General features: G+C 40.1%; 2 protein-coding genes across 5 annotated transcripts in view; one reads left to right on the top strand and one right to left on the bottom strand.

The window, feature by feature from the left end:
• Positions 1–1,114: 1,114 nt before the first annotated feature.
• On the top strand, positions 1,115–9,339 carry MRPS22 (mitochondrial ribosomal protein S22). Of its 4 annotated transcripts, none has more exons than XM_075937528.2 (8): positions 1,115–1,388; positions 1,913–2,037; positions 3,086–3,250; positions 3,811–3,954; positions 4,535–4,618; positions 6,745–6,890; positions 8,772–8,880; positions 9,135–9,339. In XM_075937528.2, exons 1-8 carry the CDS (start codon positions 1,265–1,267, stop codon positions 9,225–9,227), a joined length of 990 nt encoding a protein of 329 aa, XP_075793643.2. In that variant the 5' UTR covers positions 1,115–1,264; the 3' UTR covers positions 9,228–9,339. The 4 variants fall into 4 exon arrangements, with proteins under 4 accessions (XP_075793643.2, XP_075793642.2, XP_089636991.1 ...); XM_075937527.2 differs by having other exon boundaries at positions 1,136–1,388; positions 1,874–2,037; XM_089780865.1 differs by lacking the exon at positions 1,115–1,388 and adding an exon at positions 1,408–1,760 and having other exon boundaries at positions 1,874–2,037.
• A 1,254-nt stretch (positions 9,340–10,593) lies between these two features.
• Positions 10,594–23,324, bottom strand: part of COPB2 (coat protein complex I subunit beta 2) — a 29,235-nt gene continuing 16,504 nt past the window's right edge. The window contains exons 7-22 of the mRNA XM_006124990.5: positions 22,360–22,459; positions 21,111–21,253; positions 20,746–20,945; positions 20,493–20,603; positions 20,067–20,155; positions 19,849–19,955; positions 19,431–19,574; positions 18,051–18,181; positions 17,534–17,741; positions 17,144–17,254; positions 15,475–15,689; positions 14,296–14,388; positions 14,032–14,212; positions 13,851–13,919; positions 12,138–12,233; positions 10,594–10,954 (exon numbers count right to left, since the gene is read on the bottom strand). Of these exons, the coding sequence (XP_006125052.2) occupies positions 10,859–10,954; positions 12,138–12,233; positions 13,851–13,919; positions 14,032–14,212; positions 14,296–14,388; positions 15,475–15,689; positions 17,144–17,254; positions 17,534–17,741; positions 18,051–18,181; positions 19,431–19,574; positions 19,849–19,955; positions 20,067–20,155; positions 20,493–20,603; positions 20,746–20,945; positions 21,111–21,253; positions 22,360–22,459 (2,094 nt within the window). The 3' untranslated portion in view covers positions 10,594–10,858. The remainder of the gene's footprint in view (positions 10,955–12,137; positions 12,234–13,850; positions 13,920–14,031; positions 14,213–14,295; positions 14,389–15,474; positions 15,690–17,143; positions 17,255–17,533; positions 17,742–18,050; positions 18,182–19,430; positions 19,575–19,848; positions 19,956–20,066; positions 20,156–20,492; positions 20,604–20,745; positions 20,946–21,110; positions 21,254–22,359; positions 22,460–23,324) is intronic.

Below are 23,324 nucleotides of genomic sequence, written 5' to 3'. Positions count from 1 at the left end.
GAAGTCCCGGGACCATGCCAGGTCCAACTGGTCAGGTAGCATTGTCACTGGAGGTAGCATCAGTGGGGGCCTTTTGTGGGTGGGGAGATATGGAGGTCCCCGAATGCCTCGCGGTCAACGGGCTGGTGACCACAGCTCTAGATGTTTACTGAGACCTAGCTAGAGTTTCTTTCTTGTAGAACCACATCAAACCGTCCTTCCTTGTTTTAACCAGCTAACATTGCACAGAATTTTGAGGCTTCTCTCTCACAGGTGTAGCAGAGCAGAGCTGATTGAGCTCACACTATTTTAATCAAAAGGAGTATTTTTCAAATTTTTGTTCTGTGAAAAGTTCTAATATTGGGGCTTTTTTGTCTAGATGAAAAAGAATTTTAAAATGCTGTTGATCAGCGCTGCAAGGTATGATTTGTAGAACATGGATTATTTTGAAGAAAATAATTGATATTTTAATTGCCTTCTTTTTGTTATTTTTTTCCATCTTAGTTTATCCTTCCCTTCCCAGCTAGTGCAGGTTCTGGATGCACTAACACATAAGGGATTCCAGCCTTTTATTTGCAAAAACTATGTTTTATATGCTTATTATGGATATGTTTATATAGAAATAAACAACTTCCAAAATTGCTGGGACAAGCATGTGGAGAAACCCAGCAGTGATCAGGTAACTGACCACCCATAGCAGACAGAAGTAAACTGCTGCCTAGAGCTGGTCCTAAATTTTCTGACAAAATCTTTTTTCTGTTAGAAAACAGCAATTTGTCAAAATGAAAGCCCTCCGTGGAATGGGTCTATTCTGACCAATTTTGCTCTGATAACAAAATAAATAAAGTTAGCTCTTCAATATGGGTGGACTGTCTCAGGACGGCATGTTTTGAGTTTTTTTCGTTTCAAAATAACTGTCCCTTAGAATCAATGCATGTCTGTGCTATGCCTGTATTGTTTGTCTATTGCATTTCAGTCACTGCTTTCACCTGGAATTCACATTGTCCCCTCCCCCGGAAATTCCCCAAATTGGTCTAATTCAGTTTCCCTCCCGCCAAAACCCGCATTCCCAGGGCAGTGGCACCTCCAGGCTACCCGGCTCTGCCCTCCCCTTGTCTGACCTTAGCGACCCGCACTCACTGAACATTCCCGAGACAATTTCCCCTCCCCCATCTCCTGGGGCCCGCTGGGGGGAGTGTCCCAGAGACTACACGTCCCAGCGTGCCTAGCGCGGTCAGCCAAAAGCCGCTCTGCGGAGGCGAGGCGGACGGAGTGTGCGTCCAACATGGCGGCCCTCGGAGCGCCCAGGTGCCTGTGGCGCTGCGCTGCGGCTCCCCTCGGGCTGCCGCGCGCAGGCCGGGCCCTGGCTGGGAGCCGCGGTCACGGCCAGGACGCGGGCTCGGAGGCGGGTAGGTTGCCGGGCGCGCCGCGAGCCCCTGGCCTGAGGCGGACGGAGCGAGCTGGGGGGTGTCGGCGCAGCCCCGCCTTCTGCGCTGCCCGCCGGACCCCTCCTCGGCCCGCGGCGGCTTGGGAGCTCGGACCTCGGGCAACAGCCGCGTTCCCGCCCCTGCGCACTCCGCCCGAGCTCGCCAGCGCCTTGCGTCCTCCAGCCTCTCGAGGCTTGGAGCCGTCGGCTTGGAACAGAGTACTGGTCTAAACGCAGACTCGGTGTCTCATGCCTGAGCGCCACGAGCCACCAGCATGTTTGGGGGATTTGCTCTCCAGACAGGTACCCAGAATTTTGAAAGTATTGAAGGAATTTGTCACGTGCAAACGGCTTGGTATGTTTTACTCTTGACTGGCACGTGCTTAAACGACGTAACTCCGGAACGTAGAATGTTGACCATTTTAGTCTAACCAAAAAAAACAATTAATTTTATAAATTCTCTTTCAGACAAAAAGGAGTCTCACGCCACAAAGCCTTGTTTTACAGATGAAGCAGTCCAGAGTTTACTCTACAAGATGACAGGGTTGGATTTACAGAAGATTTTTAGACCCCTTAAACAGGAGCTTAAACCACCCACGTACAAATTAATGACAGAAAGTGAGCTAGCGGAGGTGTGATTCCATTCTTTATCTATGGGAAATGTTACCAAGAAAGCACCATTTAAATTTTTTTTTAAATCTGTTTAGTGTCCCTAAAATTCTGTAATAATTCAAGTATAATCTGACTGTGTGTATCGGACTCCTCTTTTCTTTGATCTTACCCATTATGTCCTTACCAATTTGTCTTCATTTAATAGGCTGCAGCAGGTTGATGAATTCATAATCATTAAAGCCCATGGAAAAGTTGACATTCAGCACAACTGCAGGGATGAAATTCGCTTTTTTTTTTAAAGGAAAATGAAACCTATAGTAAACGAACAAAAAATGGCAGAGCAAGTTGGGCACAGTTGTACAGTAATACAATAAATGTTTTAACTCTTTTAACTGACTAAATGTTGTTGTAGTGATGCCTTTTTAAGTATCTCTGAAGTTATTTTACCCCTAAAGTATCTTTATTTTTTTCTCTTTGGTTTTGATTGATTGTATATAGAAGAGAGTAAATTTAATATAGTACTGTGCCCCCCCCCCCCAAATGACAACCTTTTAGTTAAACTTCATTTCTTTTCTGTGCTACTCTGTGTTGTGTTTATACTTGTTTCATGTTCAAACTAAAGTCTGGAAGTCTTTTCTCTTCTTTGTTCCCTGGCTGAACCTTTGGGCAGTTGAATTTTGTGACTACCATAATCTTTGGTCTTTCCTAAGCAAGTGGTGATATCATAATGCACCCTGTTTAAAAGTGTATGTAGGTACTTACCTGAAGTAAACCAAATGATTTCTTCCTCTTTGGACCTATTATCTACATTTCTCAATTTCCAGTCTTCCTTCAGGAGAAGCACTCGAGTATGATAAAACAGAGTTTTTAAGTTAGGACAAGTGGTATATCATTTATGCAAGAATTGCCTGGATAGTACTTTAGCCCTCAAGTGTTTCTCTTACTAATACATGTCAGTGTAGTAAAAATTGAGGGAACTTTATTTTTTTAAATGTTCTTCCCAGTGCTGAATGACTTTCTAACAGTGTGATATTTCTTTATACGGTTAATGGATTTTCCTTTTTTTAGGCCACAATAAAAGCCATTCAGGAAGCTAAAGAACTATTAAAAATGTCCCCTGTTCTGAGTGAGCGAGAGCCAATTGATGATGTGTTAGCAGAAGACAGGATCCTAGAAGGAACTGAAACTGCCAAATATGTGTTTACTGATATAACTTACAGTACACCACACCGTGTGAGTAACTTACTAATATATTTGTGCTGCAAAAAAGCTTGACTGCTACATTATTTTTACTTGTAAGTTCAAAGGAATAATCTTGGGCTTCACTAAAATGTGTTGCCACAGTTCAACCTCAATAAGTACAGTATACAATTGAGGAAATATGTATTGCCAGTAGAATTCAAAATTATATTCTGATGCTGTAATGCAGGAATTTCTCTGAAAAAGGGGGAAGGGGAATGAGATCTAATATATGAATGTTCACATGTGCACCAGAGGCTTGCAATTATCCAGCAAACGATCAGTGAATTTCTTTTGTAGCTAGATTTTTTTCCATCTCTAGAACATGACTAAAATCATATTTATAAAAGTCATCAGAAATATGAAAGACATTGGATAAGTTTACAGTTAAGTGAATAGGAAAGCTGTTTTCTAGCAATTCTGCTTGTCATAAGCTGCTGTGCAGTATATTTTCCCAGACAGATTTCCTCCACCTAAGCTCTGAATACTAAGGGAATGATTAGGAGTAAAGGAGCGATAAAACACTGAAATTTTTTTTCTCCCTTTAATTTTAGGAACGTTTCATTGTAGTTAGAGAACCAACTGGTGTGTTACGTAAAGCCACCTGGGAAGAACGGGACAGGATGATACAAGTGTACTTCCCAAGAGAGGGACGCAAACTTGTTCCACCACCAATATTCAAGGATGAAAATCTTTTGGTAAAATTTGACTTTGGTTTGTGGAGATTCATCACTAGTGCTATTCTTCTAATATAGGAAGATACTGAAATTGAAAGTTTAAAACTTTCAGAAAGCTGGGTTTTTTTTAAAATATCACTTTAGAGATAGTTGTTTAGAAAGCCTGTAGTGTGCATGCAGTTAGTCATGTATAAAGATATTTATCAGCAAACTTCACTTTAATAAATGTACAGGTCTGATAATCAAGTACAAACTACTAATCACATCTGATTTGTCTGGACAGGATTTATCTGATATGTTACTCGGCCATCCTTCATTACTGTGTTTATTGATAAGACTGCATGGTTGACCTGAAGCTGAAAATGTAACATGGCTTCTGGCAAACAAATTGTTTTCTTTATTTGTATATATTCTGTTTCACTATTACAGTAAGGAATCTAAGGGCAATTATTGTGCTCAGGTGACTTGTTGTTCTTGGTCTGGTACTTGTTGAAACTTCCTGAGAGGTATCATTACCTAAAATAGAAATGTACTGTCTAACTTTTTTTAATTTTAGATTAATGATATAGTATTCATTCCTGAATTACAACTGTCATTTTAGACTGTGTTTCGTGAGGATCGTCATGAAGATATACTTAACCTATGCATTGCACAGTTTGAGCCAGATTCAGCTAACTATATCAGAGTAAGTGCATTGTATTATTTTAATAGGAAGTTGTATGAGAGTAAGAGTTCTTTGTAGGCCACAGCTATTGAAAAATCATATTACCTTTTAATAGCTGTGTAGATATAAAAAAGAAACTGGAAAATTAGTGAAAATGTATATCTGGCTCTTGTAGTATGTACTTTGCTATGAGACTAGCATGTTAGGAAAACAAATCAGTCTGATTATATCTATTTCTGATCCTACATTTTCACTTAGTAAATTATATGCAATTGTCGCTTGTAACAATATTTCGTTTCAAAACAAATTCAACTTTACTGAATCCATAAACTGTATAATATGTACAAAATTGATCCATGTTAGTGACACTTACCAACTTGATATCTGGTGAGTGTGATAAGTTAAAAATGGCTTCAGATATTACCCATAGTATAGGCTCCTTGTTGTTAGTTTTTTTTCTCTTGTGGCAGTGTGAAAGACCCCCAGATTACATACAGTGCTGTTGCACAGAGTAATCAGACTAAAAATCTCAACTTGTTATAAGATTGCACCTCCCTAAACCTTGACTCTCTAGACAGGCAACAGAGAGAACCCTGGTGACCAGAAGTCCAACAGTAGGAAGACTAGAAGCTGGGAGCCTGGTGGAGTTGCACGGCAGCCTGGCAGGGGAACTGGGACCATGGCCATTCAAATTGAGGAGCTGGGGGCAGCCTGGCATGGGGGTGGAGAGGATAGCCAGGCAAAGGCTGGAAGTGGAGCCAGAAGCGGAGCAGGAAGCTGGCTACAGGGGACCTCCCCTGGTCTGGCAAATTCCCTCATTCTGGACCAGTCAGGTGCCTACGGTGTTGGACCAGGGAGAGACAACCTGTAGTAATAAGAGTAGCTACAAAAATTTTCTGGAAAAATTTGTAAGTTCTCTTAGCCATGGGAATCAGTGAACAAGAGAAAGATAAGCTTTGAAATAACAGTATAAGATTTAAAACACTGACAACAATCTCTCCTGCATACATTTACATGTGTGTAGTTTTTATTTATATGGGTAGTCCCATTGACTCCAGTAAGACTACTCATGAGTAAATTTATCTGTTTACAGAATGTAACTGGAGCAGACGCAAACAGTTCTTAAGATTGAGTTAAATGAAATAGTACTGCTTTTAGTACTAACTCCTCTAAATTATTTACAGGCTCTAAGATTTATAAAGATTGGTTCCTAACTTTAAGCACCCATATTTCAAGCATGCAAGTGGCCTGATTTTTAAAAACTGTTAAGAGCCCTATAATTTCTACTTGGAATAAAGAAGAGCTTAATTTCATACCCTTTGTTTTAACTTTCAAACTGAATTCTTAATTCTGTGCATATGATAGTTGAAAAACTTAGTTTGTTGAAAATGTACAAAAAATAGTTTCACGTTTAGTTTCTATTCCCTTTTTACTCTTTTCTAATAACCTTTCCTATACTCTGCCATAAGATTACTCATTTTGGGCTTCGTTGTCACCCTTACACTGAATAGCATTTTCTGTAAGAAGTAGTCCCTTGAAATGAATGTTAAACCAACCATTCCCATTACCAAATAGTGAGGTTTCCTGCTGTCAGAACTTGAAAGTGAAAAAATATTAATAGGAATTATTTGTTTTCATTGTTTGAACTGGAATATAATGTGAAAATAAATCTATTTTTAAAAAGGCAAAAATTTTAAACTGTTTCTTTTCTGTAAACTATTAGCACACTCACACCTGTGCAGCTGGTTCATTGTGTGGATAAGTTGCCAACCACACACCACTCGCTTCCTCAAACTTTAGTGTGTAGTGAAGGCAGATTGAAGGCTGCAGACTAATAACTTCTGAAAATAGTAAGTTGTTAGCTATGACTATTTGCTTTTAATTAACTTCCTGGGGATTGGCATTTCCCAATGTGGTGTGCTGTGGCCTAAAACTAAGATTTTTGCATATAATAACCTATGTTTGAGATTTTTGACTCAATCTCCGTGCAGTCAGTACTATTTTAGATCTTTGCTGGTCATGTAAAGATAGATCTGTCACTCTCTTCTGGTCGTTTAGCAGGATAGTAAACTAAGATCACAAAGTAGAAGGGAATATTCTTCCACAAGGATTTGTGATTTAACATTAACAGCTCTCATTCTGAATAGGTTCATCATCGGACATATGATGACATTGATAAACATGCCAAATATCATCTTCTACGTTCAACAAGACACTTTGGAGGAATGGTTTGGTATCTAGTAAATAGGAAGAAGACCGATGGCTTATTAATAGATATGATTCAGAGAAATTTGTAAGTACTGTTTGTTGGACACTAGCTTTGCTGTGTTTTTCTAGCATTGAATACAGTTAATCTAATTTCATTTCAAATAGTTATGAAAATTACGAGTGCAAAATTTTTCCTGTAAAAACTGGGTTTTGAGTTCTAAAATAGAAGGCATGGGGTGAATTTTGCCAATATGGATCTATACATTGTATTTAAATCATAATTGAAAATTATAACCTTTGGCATATTTTAACAGTGGAGTGTTCAAACTCACTCTTAAATGTATATCTTATTTTAAGTGGAAGTTTATGGAGGACTTTGAGGACTAGGTGAAAACGAAATACCATTAATCCTTGTATACCCGGGGTGGGCAATTTTTAATGGGAGGTCCACTCCAAGATTTAGTAAGTTGTCAAAGGCCACATTTCTGTGTAGGGAGTGTGAGGGGTGGGATGTAGAAGTGAGCTTGGCATAGAGGACGGGTTCAGCAGGAGGGAGTGTGGGCGTCAGTTTGGGTGAAGGAGGGGGTTATGATCTGGGGCAGGAGCCTGGGGGGCAGGGTCCAAGAGAGGTTATGGGGGCGAGTTGTGACCTGGAGGAGGTGGGGAGAGGGGATATAAAAGATTTGTGTGATGGACTAGGGCAGATGGTTGGGATGAGAGAGGGGCTGGGGTGCCAGAGGGAAGTCTGGCTGGGAGATGCTTACCTAGATGGCTTCCATCCAGCAGCTTTGCACAAACCTGACAGACAGCCTGCCTGTGTGTAGGAGGGAGCAAGAGGTGCTGCTCCATGTGGCTCTGCTCCAGCACAGGGAGTGAGGAGGCTTCATTTGCTGCCCCTGCTGTCAAGATAATTTCTCAGCTCCTATTGGCTGGAAACTAACCAATGGGAGCTTGGGGTTTGCTAGGGGATAGGGACAGTGAAGATTTCTTCTCCCAGCCTAGCTTGCAGAGTAATTAGCAGCCTGCTTTTTAAAGCAGCTGCTTCGTTGTAAGGGTGTTGGTGAGGTGGCACTCAGCTGGATTCTGCCCTCCTCTTGCCTACCACCCTGTTGTATACATACTCAAACTGGAGAAACTACTGAATTTTGGTGCAATTGTTGTTTTCTGCTTTGGAGTTTCTGGGGCATCAATGAAGTTCTTTGCTTGTGTTAACCTCTCATTCTAGCCCCTTTCTTGAACACCAGAAATAAACAAATTATTTCAAAGCAGAGCAGTTTCAGCTATGATAAACTATTGTATGTGTTAAGTAGCTAATACATACACTTCTAATGTACAAATCATTTCAAGAGCTCCCAAACAATCTTGATAGAAATTTGGTGCAAGATCAATAGGCTTGAAATTAAATATGTAGGATATTTACAGGGAATCTATTTGAAAAATTCCATTTACTGAAAATGTGTTTTCCGCTGCTTTTTTGTGAGGTGATAAGAGAATTAATCCAAATGTAGAGATAATCGTTAAGTTTCATTTTGGGAAATGAGTCATTGTCACTTTCTTGTCTCTTAGTAGGGAAAATAGATCATAGCTCTTGAAATTGGTTGGATTATTAGCAATCTTACACTCTTGGATAAAATATTCCCCTTTTTGGCAGAATAAAGATATTGTGTATTAATGCTTACCTGAAGCCCTTGTGTATTTTGAAATGTATGCTTGGAAGGATTAATAGCACAGGCTTAAAGATTTAATATGGATTCACTTCTCTGTACTCTGATTCTGCATATAGGAGCATCAAAATGAGAGCTTTGATAGAAGTACAATATACCATTTCACTTACACTTTGGAGATGTTTAGATCTTAGTTATGGGCTGATGTTCCTACTTACTTTCATATACTTGTACTTAAAAATGCTCCTGTATTTCCAAAAAAAATCCACTAACTGAGAAATGGAGTCTTTACTTACTTTTAGAATGGACGATGCAACATGCTTAGTCAGCCTCTATCATATACTCCATCCCGACTGTCAGTCAGCAAAAGCAGCAAAAGACCAGGTACTTCATGGAGTCGATTTAATCAAGGTATAATACTTTCCTGCTTTGGATGTTATAATGCAAAGGTGTAGTTCACCTTGACACTGACTTTTGTTATAGCTAACCAGAAACCCTGTCTTTGTTCGTTCAGGAACCCTCTTTAGCAGGCATGTATAAATCACTACTTCTGACTTCACTGGAAGTGGTAGGCTGAGCTGCCACAAAAAAGTCATTCTTTAAATTGAAAACTGTACATTAAATTCTGTATGCTGTGTCACCATTTTAACTTTTGTCTTTAACAGGTGTTCATGAAAACAGAATCAAATAGGATTGGATATATAGAACTGGCTCTTCAAGCTTATCAGGAAGCATTGGCTAGCTCAGCAGCTTTGTGAAAGACTGGATTAAATAAGTTTTAAATGTCAGATGTTTTGTTATGTTAACACATGGGAAGTACAAACTGTTGCTAATGCTGTATAGAACTCTAAAATAAAACAACCAACTGAGGTATGTGGTTTTGACTCTTCAGAAAATAGTGTACGGAAAGTACCAAGGAATCACGTTTCCTAATCATAGGCCCTGGCATTTGTGGGGGACCAATACAGCAGTACACAGATAATCCAGGAAGCTTTTGGAGAATGTTGGGGACAGCTTCCTAGTATAAGTGCTGAAGGAACCAACAGCATATTATGGTGCATTAGGAAGAGCATTGCCAGCAGATCTAGGGAAGTGATTATTCCCCCTTTAGTCAGCACTGGTGAGGCCACATCTGGATTACATTGTCTAATTCTACCCCCCCCACCATTAAACAAAAGATATGGATACATTAGAGAAAGTCCAGCAGAGGGCAACAAAAGCGATTAGGGGGCTGAGGCACATAATTTATGGGGGATTTGGGCTTATATGATCTACAGAAGAGCAAGGAGGGACTTGATAGGCTCCAGCTACCTGAAAAGAGAGCTCGAATGAGTAGTGTTTAAGTTACAGTAGGGGAGGTGGAGGCTGGATATTAGGAAAAAATATTTCACTATAAGGGTGGTAGACTAGAATGGATTACCTAGACAAAGGTGAAGCCTCCATTCCTAGAGGCTTTTAAATCCTGTCTTGAGGGGAAAAAAAAGCTATGGGTGGAATGATTTAATTGAGATTGTTCCTGCTTTTAGTAGGGGGTTGGACTACTGTAAGGTCTCTTCTAATCCTATTCTATGAAGCTGTAGGATAATGCTAAGTGAAGGAGGGGAATATAGGTAATTATGGGAGAGGACTATTATGCAGTACATTGATATAATAGGAAAGGGACACTTCTGCATGCAACTTAATGTTTAGCTAGGGGCCAGGTGTTCCATTTAATTTCTTTCAAGATAAGATGAAGACCAGTACAGCAGTTTTAATTCTTTGCAAATGGTAGTTTCCCCCTTGGCTATGTGAATTAACATCAATTAGTTGTCTTGCCCTTATGGCTAAGCCTTAATGCATTGATTGACAATTTATTCAATTAAACCATCATAGGAAGATGCTGGAGCTAGTTACTGTTGTAGGAGCATTAGGGCTGCTGTGGGATAAGGCGCCTATGTAACCCTAAAGAGGTCCAGAATTTTTAGTATGTACTGTAATTAACAGATGAATGAATTGCACCACAAGGAAATGGCAGACAACACTGAGTACAAAGGCAGTTACTTTACCACTTAGTTGTGCACAATATTCACTATAAATGTTTAAGGATTGTCCCTTGGAAAGGGAATAAGCAAGAATGCAAATAGAACTGGTTTAAAACACTTTATTGTGTATTTCTCTTGATAAATGTGACAACACCGCCTGTGGTGAGCTGCCTAGTTGCTATGCTAAATGAACTTCAAGAATGGGCAATCTGAAAACTCATTTTTGTGCAACTGATGGGTCCTGTACACTTGTTGGCCAGGTTCAATATAAAAAAGCTAGGCTTGTTTCCAACCTGTATAGTCCATAGTAATACAATTCCTTAGTGTAGCAATTATGCATTAAAGGATTTGGTCACTTAAAATCAAGTTCAGTCATCCAAGATCTCTTCGTCCAGATTAATATCTGTAGTATCAATGTCCTCCAGATCCAAGTTATCCAAATCGTCATCTAAGTCCAGTAGTGCCTGAGAGAAGGAAGATATCTTGGATTAAATGCCAAGGGAAAGTCATGTTACCATTACATGTGTTAACTCTGCATAAATATGTAACTGCTGGAAATTTTAGCAGTTACATTTACAGGGTGTAGGGGTGGTACAAGGCACAAGCCAGTGCACTGGGAAGCTGGCTTTTAAGCCTGCTCCATGTGTGTACTGGCTCCCACCTACAGCTTCCTGCCCATCCAGCTGCCTCTGATAGAGGCAACAGCACAGGGTGCAGGTAGCTCTGCAGGAGGGGATACACCTAGCTTTAGCTACCCCCTCAGGTGTACCTTCTCCTGCCTGCCCCCCTCCTATCAGAGGCAGCAGCTGGGGAGTGACTGACTCCCCATAGGCATTTGTGTATTCATTATGATTGATAAGCCTGAACTTCATTCATCCCTAGTTACTATAGTTATGCATGCTGTGAATCCTTTAGAGCAGAGCTACTCACATGGGCTGCAGCCTGGTTTGGGTTTACATGGGGCTCAACATGTGGCCCATGAGTAGGATCCTTTGAACATGGTCGCCAGTGGGAAGGCATCTCCCAGATTGGGTGAGCATTGGAAGACAGAAGCGGATGGGCATCAGCATTTCTAGTCCCTATGGAGGAGGTGCCAGGAGTGTTGTGAGAAGTGCTTTGTATTCATGCCCAGTGTGAAAAAATCTATTGGCATGTACATGCAGCCACACTTAAGCTGAGGCCCTCAGCATGTGCTGTATTACAGTGGCCCCTGGGGCTTCCAAAGTTGAGTAGCCCTGCTTTAGAGGGTTATGTTTGCAAATAAACTGATGCAGCTCTTTGGACCTAGCCACAAATACTGATGCTATTTTAAAAGCTTCAATTTGAACTACTTTGGAGTAGATATCTTCAGTTAAGCATACTCTACTACTAGACATGCAGGTGTTCCATTGAGAAGTAGTCTCTCTGGTCAAGTAAACACGTAAAGGCTGTCTGCTAGACTAGAGGGGACTGAGTGACTGAAGAAACTACACATCCCTTTCCTAGTTGAGTATTTTGCAAACTTCACTACTTACTAGTGTTATATCTGAGATTTCTAACTTATGTATCACTTTTCCGGTAGAGGAGACGATAAAATATCAAACTGTTGAACTGTAGTTTCAGATTCTTTCCTCATCTCAGAGCTATTCTTTTGCAACTGAAATATACCTTTTCATCTTTTGTTGGAAGAGGTTCAGAATTTCCTGTGACTGGAGGCACTACTACTGGTTTAGGAGATGAAGCCAGTTCTTCCTCTTCAGATTCCTTATGATATGAAAAGAGGAGACAGAGTAATGCTATTTCTCTTATGCAACAACAGCATGGAAGCTTCAGATTAAGAACTTCAGTTCACTTTGAAAACAAATTGAACAAAAATTCTGAAGTGAGGTTTTTAGGATCTGCCATAAAAAATGAAACTGGGCCTTTTTTTCCTCTAGGACTATAATAGTGTTTATTACAACTACAAAACAAGCTGAAATTGATGCAAAATCTAATGTTTGTGTAAATACCTGTTTTTGGTGGACAGAGAAGATTCATGTTTTGAATAGAATGCAATGTAGGTTGCTGCTGAACTGAAACAATGCCACCTCTGAATTTAAGAAAACATTTCTAATTCCCAAATAACTTAATTTGAATTAACAATTTAATGTTAAACCATTTTAGAGTATCAAATCTGTAAACTGTTGTCTGCTAGTAGTTTGAAATCAGTATGTTTAGATATGCACGCAGTTCAGTTTGGTGAATACCTGTTTATTGTATGAATCTTCTAGACTAATTCATAGCCCTACTTCAGACAACTTGACATACATTCTGAGGTACGCATTTCATTTTCCTAAGAAAATTTATACTTTGAATACTAAAACATGGTGAAAGTCAGCCTGTGTAAAATGCAGGATGTGCTCAGTTCAGTTTAAACTGAACACAAAGGTTTAAGAGAACATGCCTGCAGGAGCAGGTTCAATTTCCTGCTTGCTACAGAATGTTTGGAATGGGGAACATCTATGTAATCATGCAGCAGTTCCCAACCTTTTCCAGCTGGGGCCCCATTCTGACAATTTAGGAAGATCTGGTGACCCAGGGCAATTCAAAGAGTGTGACTGGCTCCTTAAGAGCCACCTGGCATCCCTTTTGAAATGTAATGGTGACCCATAGGTTGGGAAACCCTGATGTAATGGAAGTCAGAACACAAAGCAGGAGTAAGTCAGCATTTTCTTTCCCACTAAGTTCAGGGACAGGTTTGCATGGGGTTTTTTTTTTTTAAAGCCTTCTAAGGTACTACTCGCTTTAAAGTAAGCCCTTTCAATTATAAGAGAAATGGAAATGAATTTCCTTGTCTGCTAACTTGTGCTATTTTAGTTTTTTACTTTGATGAAAAGACAACATTTATCACATCTTTAGACCACTGAAGTTTTAGAGTGCTGGGGGGAAAAACCAGTTAAAGCGAATTGTATTAAATAGCACCACAAAGGAAAACCTACCTGTGAGTCTGATTAAGCCTGCTAAATGTATTAGATATTTGTACTCACAGCAACAAGAGTTTATTCACAAGCAGCAATCATACAAGATATGGGTAAGAGTCCTTGTGGTATCTTTCAGAAATCAAAGAACCCTATTTTAATTCACAATACCAAAACTGACAAAATTACACACTCAAGTCTGTTTTTTAGCACCCCAAGTGAGATGATTTCTCCACTCCATGTGTCACTAACAGCTCTAGAGCTAGATACTACTTGTAAAAGTGTGTGTGGTGGAAGTACAGCAGTGACTTAAAGCAATAATTTGTCCATTGAACAGTGGGTATAGTGTCCCCACATCAGCTGTGATTGCACAATACCAGATCCTCCTCATCCTGGAACTTTATTGTTTAGTTGTAGTACTGACCTGGGATACTATTACTCCTGAAGGTTCAAAGCCTTTTGCTTCTTCCAGTAAATTCCTTTCTTCATTTGGCTACCAAAATAGAGAGAAAAATACTCTGAAGTAAAAGGTTTTTCAGTAAACAGTAAAATCACAATTCCAAGTATGAAAGTATTATCTGTTAAACACAAAACACTTTACTTACAGTGACAAGCGGGTATTCCTTGGCTGGTCGCAAATCAGCATGAGTTTCCTTTACGTAATCTTCAACAACAAAAGCTTCTTTTAATCCAGGGAAAAGGTTTTCATACTCTGTTGGATCAGCCAGAGACTCAGCAGCTTTCTGATTCACTTTAGAGAGATTCTCTCGCCACAGTTTTACAACCCTGGCAATGGAGCAGAATATATGCTGTAAACAGTGAGTTTTTAAACAGGAAAATGATCTACTTTAAATACATTAAAAACTTACCTTGAAACTTGGCTTGGTAAATATGTACGTGCTAAGAAGGCAGCTTCTGGCAAACGTCCTGTTTTAATCAAGAGTTCCAAACAACGGTCAACCCTGGAAGGTTACATTTTGAAGTCGTCAATACATTAATACTCTCATGTGTTAAAACAAACACAGATACTACATTTGAGTCAGATGATCATGAAGTTCCTGAAGTAATGAAAATCAGTGCTTTCTGCTCACACTAGATATACCAACTACGTTTTATTGTAAGATGTAGCCTCAGTCTTTCTGAAAATGATGGTTAGGCACACCACAGTCAACAAAATGCAGCATGGTAACAAATGCTAAATTTCCTTTTGAGTGTGTGTTGTAAAGCAGTTATACCAGGGATTAATTTGGCATTAATCTAATTTATTGGTGTTTTCATTATCTCAAATATTGTTAAGAAAAATTAGGTAAACTTTATAGTCAAAGTAACAGTTAATGGAACAGCCACAAATTTCAAGTGTCCTCAACTTTACTAAAACAAAATAGCCTCAAAGTTTTAGCAATGAAATGTCAAAAAGCTTTTTCTTCCAAGTTATTTCAAAATATCAAGCTTGTCTTACATTAAAAACTGAGCACTTTTAAAATTTGTTTAAAATAAAGCAATTGAAAGCTCAAGAGCACAAAGTTTTCTAGACCCACTAACAACTTGCTATTCTTTCATTGATATGATCCGCTACAGGCACATTACATTGCAGCAGCAATTCCCAATTTGGAACTCTGGGTCATATGGTGCTAGCTCTCTTTTCTCCTATGGGATAGCTAAACAACAGGAAAATATTCTGTTTCCGCATCAGCCATTGCTTGTAGTCAGGTCTGTGACAGGAGGGGAAAGGTGGCAAGCAAAAGGGGCGGTTGCCCAGCAGCTGCTGCAATTTGGCAGTGGCCAGAGCCCTTGCCCTGTTTGAATTGCCACTGGAGCACTGTGTCAAGTGGCTCTGAAGGGGGAGGGCCACACACCATGGTCCATGCAGCGATGAAGGTTGGCTGCCCTGGCCCTGCCCTTTCTAGCTATCCCCTTTCAGGGACCGCTGGGGCTATTGGCCTGCTGGTTATAGTATACCTGTGGCATCTATGTGAGGTATGGGTGCACCTCAGTTTGAGTATTAATACAGTGAGGACAAACAAGTCAAGCCTTTGTTTTCTACTTACTTTCCCTGCAAAAAGTAGCTCATAAAAGCTACATTGTTCTTGCCATCTTTTTCTGCTCCCTCTGCTAGTTTGTTCACCATGTTAGCATTTCCTGAAGCAGTGGCCAATAGCAATAAACCTCCATAGTCCTGTGCATGGTGCAGACACTCCTGGGCTAAGCCAAACTGGCATTTGCTGATGGCAAGTTCAGCGAGCTGCTTCCACTTCTGTTCTGACTGCAAGAGATTTTCCATGTTTAAGCGTTTTAAATTAAAGAACAGCACTTTTTAAAATAAAGAAAGACATCTCTGAAAACTTCACATTCGCAGAAGTATAAATTCAGTCAAGTTCAGCCCTGTTATCCCAACTTCACTCGAATGTAAGGCTAAGATTGTGTCATGGTTATTTTTAATACAAGTCCTAGGCAATAAATAAAAATTCACAGAAGCCTGCTCACTGTCCATGACTTGTACTAAGCATCCTTCTCAGTGCCTCTCTGCCCATGAAGTCTAGAGGCTACAGGTCCCCCTACAGCGCTATGGAGCTGGAACCTCAGAGCTGTAGAGTTCCTCACTTCACCCGTGACAAATAAGAGCGCTGGGGGCCCAGCTAGCTAACTGTTCCAGCCCCGCAGTTGAAGCAGAAAGTGTCATGGAGGTCTTGAAGTCACAGACTGTGTTAACTCCATGATATAATCATAGCCTTACTTACATACATACAGGGAGTTTGAGTTAATATCCCCTCACAAAATGCCAATGTAACAGCTATAAATTAACAAGGGTGTGACATCACACAGACTGTATTTTATACACTCTGTAAAGTTCTTGTAATTTTCATATGGCAAACTAGTAGGATTTCATTGAGTAAGAGGAGGAAAGCAAGATGAAGGCAGCACATTAGAGTGTTGCCAGACATGATGTTTAGCAATTTGTTTTAAAGGTACAACATGCAATAAGCCTTTTTTTTAGCAATAAAGTAACAGAGTGACTGACAAGGCACATGAGAGAATATCTTTTCCTAGATCAACTTCTGTTGGTAGAAGGGGCAAACTTTTAAACTTACACAAAGCTCCTCTTCAGGCCTTAAAGCTAAGTAAAAGCTTTAAAGCGCTAAAGCTTAATCATAATTGGTGTGGACTGCTAAGCATGAGGGGTTCATACACAGTGTACGAGACCATTTGAAGTAGGCAATTACCAAGACTATCCTCGAAGTTAGTTATGGTGTATCATCTATGTTCATCACTAGAAATGGAGTTTGGATCTTGGTGTTTGTCTAGGCAAAGGCTTCAGCCCCTGAAACTGGTAGGTCTTAGGAATCAATGCCCATCCATGAGAAGTCCCTTTTTCCTGTACCAATTCTTGGATTTGTTTCCCTTCCTTCTAGTTTCCAGTGAGAGCACACAAGGTTGGAGGGCAAGATGATGACCTGAGCCAGTATATCCTTCACAGAGAATTCAGATATGTTCGGTTCTGCTGTCCCTCTGGAAACCTCCTTCCCACTCAGAGCTCAATTCCCTATGGAGCTCTGGTCACTGGAGGCAGTGCAAGTAAGAGAGCAGGTTTCAAGGATCTGTTCTCCATCCTCAGATACTGATCTCCTTCCCTAAGATGAGGCCTAGTCCTCTGTTATTCGTGCCAAGACATGCAAGTTTTGCAACATGACTTTTAGTTAAAGAGAATTTTATGTTTACCTCTGCCTCCACTGCAAGCTGGTATGCAATGTTTAATTCTCCTAGCTGAAGAGCAAGCTCAAAGCGATGTTCAGGATCTGTGGATACTGCAAGAGCTTGTTGTTTGAAGCCCTAAAACAGATTTTTCAAAAGTCAAATTGTAGTCTACCAAGTTCATCAGCAATCCTTGAAATTTCATCCTGATCAAATATCTCCCTTTATACAACAGTCAGTTTGGCTTGGATAAAAAACAAAAAGACTGCTTTATTCTTAAATATTAATGTAGATAGATTAACGACAATTTTTTAAATAGTTAGTTTTTTCATGCAAAAATGTGAGAATTCCCTTTCAAGTAAACTGAAAAAGTTAAACTGGAATTACAGTTTATATTTGGAGAAACAATTCTCTTGCCTGTTTTTCAAGAAAATGTGCAACTCTGGTCCTCTGTTCCTTTGGAATTGTGGGAAGAACCTTATCAGCCATACCAAAGTCTCTCCTCATTACTGCTGTCTGGTACTCGAGCACTGAGACCAACAAGGAGTAACTAACGATGTTTAGCTCTTTATCACCCAGATAAAGCCTGTTGTCCTTGGGGATATATCCTAAAAGGTACATTGTCCTATAACAAAAACAATGAATTTTAATCTATTGTAGACATCCAACAGAAGATTTGATAAATCATATGAAAGCAACACCATCAGCTAAAGCTCATTTCAGTTTTATTAATATACATATTTTAAAATAATTTTTAGTATTCTGTGCAATATTACAGTAACAATGGTCCTCGAGATACATTAAACTAGCGTGGCTAGAAAAAATGGTGCATGCTAAGAAGTCCAACCACTTAGTGACAAGTTTTGCAATGTTTCATAGTATGTTTTAAAACAAGCAAAATAAATTGGCAGAGGTCTATAAACTATGTACTCACCTATCCAAATGAGCAATAGTGACAATTTCTCCTCCAACATAGTAGTTCAGTCTGTTCACAGAACTGGTGTAAATAAAACAGTCACCTACCCACAACCCCGTTTTCACAATCTCCTGAATCTCACCAAGAACCTAAGGAAAAAAAAAAGCATGTAAACCTTAGGACTCTTGACAGCCATGAAAAACTACTCCAGTTTTAACACTCCATCCTTTGGAAGGCACAACAGAGAAAATTAAGATTGAATTCTAGATACAAACTAGGGATGTAAATGAGTAGAGTCGAGTACTCGCTCCCCTCCACCCATTGCTGCCTTTGTATGAGGCAGTGGGTGGTGGGAGGGGCTGCCTCCCCTCACCCTGTTCTGCTGCCTAACAGCAGCCCCTGCCTGCAGCAGCTGCAGGCTCACCACAGGCAGGGGCTGCTGCTGGAGCAGGCTCTATCCACAGCCAGCACTAGCACTGCCATGGACAGAGGCTGCTTCATGGCAGCTTCCCCCTTCTCCCCCCCCCCCCCCCCCCCCCCCCCAGCAGCCTGTTCATGGGGAACTCGGATCCCCTGTGGACAGGGGCTGCTAGTCTGCAAGGGGAAATGGTTTTTAAACTGGCTCCCCTCACTGACTGGCTCCTGCCTGGCACCCCGCACTGTTGCCTTTGATAGATGCAGTAGCTGCTGGCCCTGCCCCCACGGTCTACTGAATAGTTGACAAATCACTAAGCACTCATGCGGTTACTGACTAGTCAATTAATTGATAGCTAACATCCCTAGCTAGGACCACCACATTCAGTACACAGCTTTCTCTCATCAGATCTTAAAGCAAGGTAAGGGGTTATTTGTGGCAGGAAAATGGGATGTGCCTGGAATAGGTTTTATGAGAAACAGTTCTAACAGGAAAAAAAAGATTCACCAAATCAAGTACAGCCCTCAAAACTGACATAACAGCCAATGTTGGAAGAGACTGAACCAAGATGAGCCAGAAGAATAGGATGAACTTTGAATAGGATTGCTTCTCAATAAGCCTTACAGAAACAAAGAGATAAAATAGAAAAATTCAACATAGTGCTCTCTTTGGCGCACTCAGGCAATGCTGGGTAAATCTACTAGTTTATAATAAAAGCCAAGAATTACAATTCCAAGTTTCAGCCAGCAGCATTTTTTCACTGTTAGAAATTCTATTTTAAGATATTGAGAGCTAACAGATGGGAAGGCAAGTTTATAATAAAGTTATAGTAATAATTATTCTGCATGATACACTAACCTTTTATGGCTGTTACTGTATGCATTCAAGATTTGATCCAAAACCTACTGAAGACAGTGGAAAGATTCCCATTGACTCCACTGGGCACTAGCCAAACCGCATTCCCCATTTTTAACAGCAGTTACCTCAAAGGCATCTTCAATGCCATCTTCAGTCACTCCCTCATGAGTTTCCTGTGCTGCTGCAACTTTCTCAGACAGGTACTTCAGAATGAAGAATGATTCCTCTGTGGCAATACAGACAAGCTCACCAGAGTCAGACCAGAAAATCTAAATAAAAATTAAAAATATAGCATTTAGGTTTTAGAGTGCTGTGATAAAAAATAAAGGATACATATCAAAATATTTTTTCATTTGCACGTCCAATGCAGGAGACATTGTGTGTGGAAGAATCTCTTTCTACTACAGAAAGTATAAAGATATTTTTATCTTTAACACCTTCCTTCATGAGAGCGACCAATTCAGAAAAGTCTTTCTAAATGCCCTCCCCCATGATAGATTTTATATAAAGTATATTCAGAGTGGCATCTGACAAAAAACTCACATGTTTGGGCTGAATTTCAATTCTGCGTATCAATTCAGTGTTATCCCAGTCATAAAATGCCAAGCCATTGACAGATCTGACACCCAATAAGAAACCTCCATAGATACCTTAAAAAATAACAAATATGGAAGAAATTATTATTTCATTAGCAAACATTCTTTCCAGAAAAAATGTTAAGATTTGTAATTGGGCAGATTATAAATACAAATAAAACCTACCCTCTGCCCCAAAATCAGGTTTAAAGGACTTTTTCTCTTTGAAGTTCTTAAATATCTTCACAACACTGTTGCTCTCCCTGATTGCATACCTAGAGAAAAATGCACATTACAAAACAATTGTCCAGACAAAATAGCAAAATGTTACGCTGTGCAGCTATAATGAACTGCTATAACTCTTAGGGTATGTCTATGTCTATGTCTACTACTAATATTTAAATCCCGGGCTTCATTTGCAAGTTTGAATGGCTACATTAGCCACCCTAGTCCAAACTAGGGTGGCTAGTGTAGACATACCCTTAGACACCTAAAATTACTATATTTAACATTTCTGTAAAATTAGAAGTGCCTGTTACCCAAGTTTGGTAAGTCTGGAAACTAGCAGAAATACATTTATTTAATACAATGCAAAATAAAAATTACACTTACTCTGAAGAATCATGAGCCCACACAAACTCCTGTGCAGAACCAAAACTCTTGTTCCTCAAAGCCATAGCTGTGTAAATGATGTATTCACCATCCCCACATACTACTACAAACCTAAAGATTGTGAAAAAAAACATTGGTGTGAAAATTATGCGTACAGGCCAACAGGCATTACTAGAAGTCAGTCAGTCATCTGGAAGGTATATTTATCTTAGATAGCATATTTCTAAATTTAAAAATTGCAGGTATCTATTACCGTCCATTAGGGTTGTGCTGAATGGTCTGAGGATAGATTTCACAGCTTCCCATATCCTTTACAGCCAGTGGCAATCTTTCTCCATCTTTAATTTCAGCATCTCCCATGGCTTTTAAGTTTGCCTGTTGCACTTCTGAGTGTTTAGCCCAAATAATTTTTCCATTAGCATCCATAGACATGGCAGGTTCCTCACGGCCAAGCTAGTAAGATAAGCATATAAAACAAGCATTATTGGCCCATTAAATTGCTCACATTTCTTTTCATTCACTTTAGATATTTATGGCTCTTTTAGAATATGCCAATAAATTGAAGCACACTTTTTCCACCATTTTTATGGCATATTTTCCCATTTCATATTAAGTTACCTTAACAATGATGCTTCCCTCATCATAGCCCAAAGCCACATTATTGGATCCTCTCAGACTGGCCACACACCACACTCTCTCCATGCCATAGTTAAGTGTACTTTCCAAGCGATACGTGCTTGAATGCCAAATGCGGACAGTTCCTGGAGAAAAGGATACATGTAATTTCAGTCTTCTCTCAGTAGTAGGGCTACTGAACAGTATTGTATTTAACAGGAAGAATCCAAGACCACATATAAAACTAACACCAATCATTTAAAAACTTTAGTGAAGTAGAACCTTAATCTTTCAATCCTAGCACAGTCTCTGATGCTTGGGGGGAATATTTAGTGTCTCCCACATTGTGACAGAGGCTGAAAGAGGGAAATCAGCAGAGACAAATCTCTTGGTAGGCACTTTAGGGATCACAGAAAGGAAAAATGAGAAGCTCCTAGCTGTCAGGCAGCTGTCACATACTTGCACAGAGATAGTGGGATGGAGTTGAACTGAGGGGGACTCACTGCTTGCAGATGCCCTGGGCTTCTCAGCATCAATACTCCTGCAGTTCCTACCTTCCTCTCATTTATTGCCTTCCACAATAAGGAGTAGTCATGGATAGGAATGTGGAGGAAGACTAGAATTACTTTAATTCTAAGTTGCCAAAACTATCTGAAGCTTGCATCTCAAGCAAAGGGAAAAATAGGGAGGGGCTGTAGACTAATCTGAGTGAGCAAACATCTCAAACAAGAGAAAGATTACATGGATGGATCAAAGAAAGCCTACAAAAGGGTGTCTAACCTATTGTAACGGTGAGTTGGGGTTCCCCCGATCCTGCAGCCCAGTAGCACCAAGAACAGACTCTGCCAGCCAGTAAAATAGAGAGGGTTTATTGCTTCTCTGGGATACAGCACAGCATAGATATGATGCGGTTTTAGGAGTCATGGCTAGGATGCCTCAGACCCCTTGGATTAGGGGGTCCACTGTCACCCCTAGACCCTCAGCTAAGGCTGTTTCCTTCATGTTTCCCAGTCAGCAACTGCATCCCCCAAACCAGGTGTTCGTCTCCGCCTCCCTCCCTTTGTCTCTCCCCGGGGGGAGAACCTTGTTATCTGGTCAAGCTTTGCCTAGGTGTTTGGACTAATACACATGTGGGTGAATCAGGGGGAATCATACATCACAGTGCAGGGGGACACTGGGTTACAGAGCAGACAGCACCCCCACTACGTCACACCTATCCGTATATACTAGATGTCAGAAAACTCAAAGTTACCATCTTCTGAGCCTGTGATTATGATTGGTAGCTCAGGGTGGAAGCTGACACAGGATACATTCTGAGCGTGTCCCTCCAGTGTTTGCACACAGGTTTTATTCTGGAAAAAGGTAAAAATACAAGACGACAAAACATTAAACACTGCAATTTTCTCAAGAGCCATCATCTTCAAAGAGATTTAAAATAAGAATTATGTAAGCATGTTTCTAGTTTTCTCTCTAACCTTTACTTCCTCTTCAGTTTGGTTCAATGAACAGTAGCCTTTTTTTAAGTCAAAATTAATTTGTTCCCATTAGCGTGTCTGCTTCTCGGTTTCCTAAGCTAACTCAGCTCCTATTTAGAAAACACACTGACAGCAAGGTGGCTCAATATACGAATGCATGACTGATGTTAGTGCCTGTACTTTTTGCTTCAAATTATGAAAGCCAAATATAGATCTGCATTTAGTTCAAGGAAAAACAAGCCTACATTTGTCCCTTAAGAAGTCTCTAAGGGGTCATGTTAGTCTGTAATTTTAAAAACAATGTCTTCTGGCAAAAATATAGTATAAGATCCACTTCATCGGATGAAAAACAACAAATGGTCTGGTAGCACTTTACAGACTAACAAAACATATAGATGGTATCATGAGTTTTCATGGGCACAGCCCACTTCTTCAGATGAAGAATACCATCTACACAATACCATCTACATGTTTTGTTAGTCTGTAAAGTGCTACCAGACCATTTGTTGTTTTTTACGTTTATCCTGTACAGACTAACTCAGCTACCTCCTGAAGCTTTCATCAGATGAGCTGGAGTAGAAATAACAGAATCCAAGATATATATAATAGCAAAAGTAGTACCTGTCAATTGTAGGACCCGTGTTAATGAAGCTAAGTGGGCTGGATGTGTCCCATTCATAGCTTTTGATATGATAATATGGATGGTAAAGACAGGAAAAATTGGCTTTGTAGTGTGTTAGCC

Source organism: Pelodiscus sinensis, chromosome 10 (genome assembly GCF_052426305.1).
Source record: "Pelodiscus sinensis isolate ZL-2025 chromosome 10, ASM5242630v1, whole genome shotgun sequence".
In the NCBI taxonomy this organism is placed as follows: Eukaryota; Metazoa; Chordata; order Testudines; family Trionychidae; genus Pelodiscus; species Pelodiscus sinensis.
Note: the sequence above shows the minus strand (reverse complement) of the source record. Positions and strands in the feature narration are given on the sequence as shown.

What these genes read in the sequence shown, in the direction of transcription:
- MRPS22 (XM_075937527.2), top strand. Translation starts at nt 1,265, where the DNA reads ATGGCGGCCCTCGGAGCGCCCAGGTGCCTGTGGCGCTGCGCTGCGGCT. An exon ending in TCAAGGATGAAAATCTTTTG is followed by an intron (nt 3,955 to 4,534) that starts GTAAAATTTGAC and finishes CTGTCATTTTAG; the next exon opens with ACTGTGTTTCGTGAGGATCG. An exon ending in ATTCAGCTAACTATATCAGA is followed by an intron (nt 4,619 to 6,744) that starts GTAAGTGCATTG and finishes CATTCTGAATAG; the next exon opens with GTTCATCATCGGACATATGA.